The following is a 7,500-nucleotide window of genomic DNA, read 5'->3' as shown; positions in this document are numbered from 1 at the left end:
GTCGGAGCCCGCGTTGGCCGTACCGTCCTCTGTTCTGTAGTCCACCTGGACAGAGAGAGAGAGAGAGAGAGAGAGAGAGAGAGATGGAGGGAGAGAGAGAGAGAGAGAGAGAGAGAGAGAAAGAGATAGTAGTGAAGAGCGAGAGAGAGAGAGAGAGAGAGAGGTAGATTTAGAATAATTTAGGAAAGACAAATTAGAGAGTGAGGAGGAAACAAATAATAGAGTGAGGTAAGTGGAGTTGGAAGGACAGACAGACAGACAGACAGAAGGATAAAGGGACAAAGAGTAGAGGTCAAGATAAATGGCCTCATTAAATATCCCTCTAGTCACATAGTCAAGAAGACAGTAGACTTTAAAGACAGCAGATCTGAACCATTCCCTAGTTTACCCTCATCTTCTTAACACCTTCCCCTCACCTCCTCCTTGACCCCTCTCTATAGTCCTTCTTCCGTCTCCTCTCCTTTTCCCCTCTACATCCCTCTCTTCTCCTCACCAACTCCTCCCTTTCCTATCATCTTCTCTCTCTCTTTTCTACTGCCGATTATCCCCTGTCCTTCATTCCTTTCCCTTTCTTCTCCTCTCCTCTGCCCTTCTCTCCTACTCCCCTCCCTCCGCTGACCTCTCTGTCTCCTCTCCTCTAATCTCCTCTCCTCTCTCCCCTTTTCCTTCTCCACTCCTCTCCTTTCTGTTCCCCTTCTCTCCCCCCTCCTCCTCGCCTTCCCTCTTCTCCTCCTCGGTCCACCCCTCCCCTCCTCCCCTCCCCCTCTCTCCTTTTCCATCTCCTCTCCTCGACTTTCTCTATCCCTTCTCCCCTCTCCTCTCTCCTCCCCTCTCCTCCTCCTCGGTCCATCCCTCTCTCCTCCTCTCCTCCCCCCTCTCTCCTCGTTTCCTAACAAAGGCTTTGCAGGGTTTATATTAAGCCCTGCTCAGCGGTCTGGAAGTCTCTTCTTCGGTTTGGCGGTAATGTTCCCCTTATCACCCTAAACCCTGGCTCCCTCTCTCCCTCTCTCCACTACTGCGCCTCCCCCCCGCTGTGTCTTAAGTTCTTCCTCCTGTAGAAGGCTCTACGACCACGAGGTCCTCCAAAGCAGCACTCCTAATACTCCCTAAGAATTAGGAGAGCAAACCGTAACTAAGCATCCCCTCGGAAAGTACCCCAAAAGTGCGGGACTTGTCAAGTTCGGAACAGTCGGAAAGTCTCTGGGAACGATGGGAAACACAATGTTCTTTTACACGCCTCTGGCCTCTCGGGATGTTTGGGTTTTTACAGAGAGCTTCAGATCTTCGCATTTGTTTTTAATCCGTCCACACCCCAAGAGGGAGTAGATTAAGTCGGACAATGGAGTACTTTCCATCCAAACTTCTTTAGTTACCCCTAAGAGCTGAAATCACGAACGATCAAACGCTGTGATACAAACCTTGACTAACGCACACAGCACAGAACAGAAACACTCAATTCCACGCACACATACCTACTCAAACACACCATCGAACCTCCTAGTCTAGTACTAACGGTGAAGGCAACACACCCCTAAATACCCCAGCCCACTAGCAGGGCGGAAAGTCAAACATCAATTCAATGTAATGAAATCTCATGTAATGTAATTAAATCTCATTAAATCACATTTGATTTGTTTAGCCCTTAATCACAGATACAGTCTCAAAGAGAACTTCACCCCCTCCTCCGATCTTTGATGCCAGGCTGGTCTCCAGAACGCAGTAATATAGATCTAAACACACACACACACACACACACACACACACACACACACACACACAGCGGCCCACCCCACCAACCTTGACGGTGAGGCCGGCGTCGCCACCGCGCCGGGACACGCTGAGCTTCAGCGAGCCGCAGTTCTCGAAGCACTGGTAGAGCGCCGGCTGGAACTCCATCCTCACCGTGTACGGGTCGTCGTCCAGCGCCCGCCGCCTCGCTGCCGCTCACCACCTGCACACACACACACACAAACACACGCACACACACACACACACACACACACACACACACAAACACACACATGTACATGACAGTTAATTTATTATTGTAATGCATTATTGATGGATTAATAAATTATATTGGCCCTAAGGCCAACATAATCTAATGTGTGTGTGGTGTCTGTGTGTGTGTGTGTGTGTGTGTGTGTGTGTGTGTGTGCGTGTGTGTGTGTGTGTGTACGTATGCGTCTGTGTGTGTGGCTGTGTGTGTGTCTGTGTGTGTACTTTGCGGGCCTGGTCGGCGGCATGCTTCTTCAGTATGTTCCCCGCTCCGATCATCATCCTGGTTGCCTGGATACGGTAGAAGGCCCGGCTCTTCTGCTGCTGCACCAGCACCTGGTCCGCAATCACACCGGCCGCACTCTAAATTAACCAAAGCACCTCCAGCGACACAATTGTACAACATTAAACCCCCAGGGAGTACTCTACCTCTGGGTTCCAGCTAACCCCCCCCCCCCCCCCCCCCCCCCCCCCCCCCCCCCCCCCCCCCCCCCCCAGCCCACCCGAGTCATTTATCACGCTAATGTCCGCTCCCATGTGACTGCTAGCATAAGGCTAGCTGACCTCCCCCCTGCAACCTTTAGCATTAGCACGCTAAGCGGGAAAAACAATACATGTCAACACAAGGGGAAAGCTGGCCTAATGGAATGAGCTTATACATAATGTAATGCTGATTATCCGGGTGGGGGTGGGTGATGTTGTGAAGGGAAGCGTTTGAGCAATTAACCCCCGGGAGAGAAGAGGGGCCTCCCACTCTCGAGGAAATTGGTGTTATTTTCCGCCGGTGCTCGAAGGTGCTTCATTGGAGTTACCGCGACCTCGTCGTCAAGGGGATGGTTGTTTACCAGAAAGGGGAAAAGTAGGCGGGCTTGTTTCAATTTCCTTTGATATCTGTCCACCCTTCAGCGGTGGAGATCTGGACCTGATACGGGCCGTAGCTCTCCAGCTGAATGAACAACCGCTACTTAAGCTAGCTGGAAACAACCCAAGCACTTTAGCGGTCTGCCTTTTTACTCCTTTTATGCTAAAATGTATTTGTGTATGTATGTGTGTGGGCTTATATATATCTATATATATATCTATATATATATCTATATATATATTATATATATATAATATATAATATATAGATATATATATATATATATATATATATATATATAAATATCGCTAATATAGATAAAGCTGTGTGTACCTGGTAGTTAATATATAGGGGTGTGTTCCTGGTATTATATATAAAGGTGTGTGTAACTGGTAGCGTGTGTAACTTGTTGTTAATGCACAGGTGTGTGTACCTGGTAGTATATATGAAGGTGTGTGTACCTGGTTCTATATACACAGGTGTGTGTACCTGGTTCTACATACACAAGTGTGTGTACCTGGTAGTATACACAGGTGTGTGTACCTGGTTCTATATATACAGGTGTGTGTACCTGGTTCTATAGATACAGGTGTGTGTACCTGGTTCTATATATACAGGTGTGTGTACCTGGCTCTATATATACAGGTGTGTGTACCTGGTACTATATACAGGTGTGTGTACCTGGCTCTATATATACAGGTGTGTCCCTGGTAGTATATACAGGTGTGTGTACCTGGCTCTACATATACAGGTGTCTGTACTGGTTCTATATACAGGTGTCTGTACCTGGCCCTATATATACAGGTGTGTGTCCCTGGTAGTATATACAGGTGTGTGTACCTGGCTCTATATATACAGGGTTGTGTACCTGGTTCTATATACAGGTGTGTGTACCTGGCCCTATATATACAGGTGTGTGTACCTGGCTCTATATATGCAGGTGTCTGTACCTGGTTCTATATACAGGTGTGTGTACTTGGTTCTATATACAGGTGTGTGTACTTGGTTCTATTATACAGGTGTGTGTACCTGCTCCATATTTATACAGGTGTGTGTCCCTGGTAGTATATACAGGTGTGTGTACCTGGTTCTATATACAGGTGTGTGTACCTGGCTCTATATATACAGGTGTCTGTACCTGGCCCTATATATACAGGTGGTGTGTCCCTGGTAGTATATACAGGTTTGTGTACCTGGCTCTATATATACAGGTGTGTGTACCTGGCTCCATATATATACAGGTGTGTGTCCCTGGTAGTATATACAGGTGTATGTACCTGGTTCTATATACAGGTGTGTGTACCTGGCCCTATATATACAGGTGTGTGTACCTGGTTCTATATACAGGTGTGTGTACCTGGCCCAATATATACAGGTGTGTGTACCTGGTAGTTGGCCATCTCCACCAGCTGCTCCATGTCCTTGTCGGGGTGTCTCTGCTTCAGGTCCTTCAGCGTCCTGGCCATGTCCCGCCTGGCCTCGTCGTCCTCGTCCTTAGCCCCGCCCCCGTCCTCCAGCGTGGCCAGGCCCCCCTCTAGCCCCCCGCCGTGGTGGCAGTTGAGGGCGATCTGTCCGTCCAGCTCCAGCATGTCCATCTTGGTGAAGCCCCCGGGGCCCAGGGCCCCGCCCCCTCCCGTCCATCATGCCCTCCCCCCCAATGCCGTCGTTGCTGCCCTCCGTCTCGATGATGATGCCGCGGGTCTTGGTCGGGCGCGGTAACGCTTGCGCACGTACTTGTAGAAGAGCAGGCGCCGGTTCGGCCACCCAGGCCCTGCACCACGCAGAGCGGGAAGAACAGGAAGGTCACCACCGCCTCCCACACCTGGGGCGAGCGAGGGGAGAGGGGGGGACAGTGGGAGAGAGAGAGGGGGGGGAGGGAGAGAGGGGGGGAGGGAGAGAGGGGGGGGAGGGGGGGGGGAGAGAGAGGGGGGAGGGAGAGAGGGGGGGAAGGGGGGGAGGGGAGAGAGAGAGAGAGGGGGGGAGGAAGAGAGGGGGGAGGGGAGAGAGAGAGGGAGAGAGAGGGGAGAGGGACATATAGAGTAGTGGGAGGGAAGAAGGGAGGGAGGGAGAGAGAAAAAAGGTCCAGGTGCATTTGAATAACCTTTATTTAAATGTTTTCAAAATACACAAACAAAGCTCTATGAGTGGAGGACATTTCAAAGGTAAACTGACAATATTAAATCATATGAATACATGGATAAATAAAGAACTAGATAATTAAATAAAGAAAACATAAATAGATCATAAGTCATTCATTCAATCTGTCAATCAATCAGTGGAATCACATCAACCTCGCATGACCACAAAGTAGGCATCAACATTGTGTGACGGCGATCTACAGAATGAATACCGACAGCATTTTTGATCGGACTTCTCTTTGACAGTATTTATTATTAGCAAATGGAAAGATACAAACAATATGCTGGAAGCATACACCAGAAACTAGCGTCTGTTAAACAGAAGGGCTATCGCGGGGAACCGAATGGTGGTTAAGGAGAGCGATGGGGGGGAGAGAGAGACATAGACAGGGAGTGGCAGAGCTCGGGAGAGAGAGCCGAAACATATTTTTCCACATGAACGTAATTTGTTTCTGTGAGGGTGAGACGATCCGCGACCCATTGGAAGGGTGAGACGATACTAGGGTGAGGAGGCAATGGAGGGGTTGTGATGAAGGCGAGGTGACGAGGGGGTGTAGCGGGGACGATGGGAGTGAGATGGAAGCATGGTGTGAGAGAGTGACAGCTGATAGATGGTCTCGTAAAACGCAGCGGCGGGGGAGAGATGGGAAGAGGTTGGGAGAGAGGGAGAAAGAGAGAGAGAGAAGGAGAGAGGGAGAGAGAGTGAGAAGGAGAGCGAGAGGGGGGAATCGCTGGATATCAGTGATGGAATGGGTTCTTAAGCAGAACCAAAGTGAACAGATGACCAGATGATGGTGCAGAAGATGGATAGTGCAGGTAGAAAGAGAGAGATCGAGAGATGATTGCTAAAGAGAGGGGCGTAAAAGAGAGGAATGAGGGAAGGATGATAGTGGCCCAAGGAATGATTGTACAAGGATTGCAGTCGGCGACACAAAGACTGAGACACACACATCACTTGTGAGGACTCAAACACACAAACACATAGACATCCCCTACGAAACATCACACATGAAACATACAGACACACAAGCACAGAAATGGGTAACATCAATTAAGTCTCAAACACACACACACACACACACACAATCACAAAAAACATAACTTCCAAGGACCCAAAAACACACAAACCACGCAAACATCTCTTGTGAGGACTGAAGCTCACACACATTCACCTTCACCTCCGCACACCCATAAACGTCCCTTATGAGGACCCACTCACACAGAAACACACCAAAACATCACTTACGAGGACCGAAGCACACACAGGCACACAAAAACATCACTTATGAGGACCCAAAAACACACAGGGACACACCAAAACATCACTTTACGAGGGTCCACACACAGACACACAAAAACAACACTTATGAGGACCCAAACACGCATAGAAACACACAAAAACCTCCCCTATGAGGACCGAAGAACACACACACACACACACACACACACACACACACACACACACACACACACACAAAAAACACACAAAAACGCCCTCCGTCTTACCTCCACCTCCCCGGGGGAGAAGACGCTGAGGATGAGGTAGAGCCAGATATAGGCGAAGATACTCCAGGCCGCCGTCACGAAGAACACGCGCAGGTGCTTGATCTTGCGGGTCTCGCCATCAGGCACCACGTACACGCACAGCGCGATGATCACAAACATGTTGAAGGCGGCGCTGCCCACGATGGTGCTGGGCCCCAAAGAGCCTGCCTCGAAGTCGTGGCCACACACCTGGGGAGAGAGAGCGAGAGAGAGAGAGGGAGAGAGGGGGAGAGAGAGAAAGAGAGAGAGAGAGAGGGGGAGAGAGGGAGAGAGAGAGAGAGAGAGGGAGAGAGAGAGAGGGGGAGAGAGGGAGAGAGAGAGAGAGGGAGAGAGAGAGAGAGGGAGAGAGAGAGAGAGAGAGGGAGAGAGAGAGAGAGAGAGAGAGAGGGAGAGAGAGAAGGGAAATGAGAGAAAAGAGGGGGAGAGAGAGAAAGGGAGAGAGAGAGAAAGAGAGAGAGGGGAAATGAGAGAAAGAGAGGGGGAGTGAGATAGATAAACTATCTCCATCGACCAGGCCGGTCCCACATGACATCACTCCTCTGCACCCGGAACCGGCCACCCAATCCGATTCAATTCACCGCCAACCGTGAAGCGAACCCGTCGTACATCCAGGACATGGTCAAACCGTACACCGCAACCGCACAAACGCCCTGCTACTCCCTCCCCGACGACGGGGCCACCAGCCGCTCAACCGCGTCTCCATCGTTTGTTGTCCCGGCTCCGCAACGGTGGACGAGCTCCCCGCTATCATCAGGACTGAAACGCTACCCGGCTACCCCGGCACCCTGCTGCGGCCGCGGGCGGGGAACCCATCTGTTCAGACGGCATCTTTAAACCTCATCTGTTCAGAAGCGACTTCTGAGAAGACCCGGCCCATGAAAAATATATTGAAAGAAATGTATAAATAAAATGTCCTCTTGATTCTATAATGAAGCACTTAAAGCAGTTTTCTTAGTT

The 7,500-nt window shown here is 50.1% G+C and overlaps 1 protein-coding gene across 1 annotated transcript in view; it reads right to left on the bottom strand.

Moving 5' to 3' along the window:
- The window catches only part of slc8a4b (solute carrier family 8 member 4b), a 98,584-nt gene that overhangs the window by 40,822 nt on the left and 50,262 nt on the right, over positions 1–7,500 (bottom strand). The window contains 10 exon segments of the mRNA XM_079757550.1: positions 1–45; positions 1,798–1,929; positions 1,931–1,951; positions 2,224–2,334; positions 4,246–4,492; positions 4,494–4,567; positions 4,570–4,614; positions 4,616–4,630; positions 4,632–4,682; positions 6,505–6,732. The exon segment at positions 1–45 is cut by the window's left edge and continues 52 nt beyond it. Of these exon segments, the coding sequence (XP_079613676.1) occupies positions 1–45; positions 1,798–1,929; positions 1,931–1,951; positions 2,224–2,334; positions 4,246–4,492; positions 4,494–4,567; positions 4,570–4,614; positions 4,616–4,630; positions 4,632–4,682; positions 6,505–6,732 (969 nt within the window).

Source organism: Pollachius pollachius (assembly GCF_949987615.1).
Source record: "Pollachius pollachius genome assembly, chromosome: 20".
NCBI classification, from domain to species: domain Eukaryota; kingdom Metazoa; phylum Chordata; class Actinopteri; order Gadiformes; family Gadidae; genus Pollachius; species Pollachius pollachius.
The sequence above is the reverse complement of the archived record's forward strand: the minus strand, read 5'-3'. Positions and strand labels throughout refer to the sequence as shown.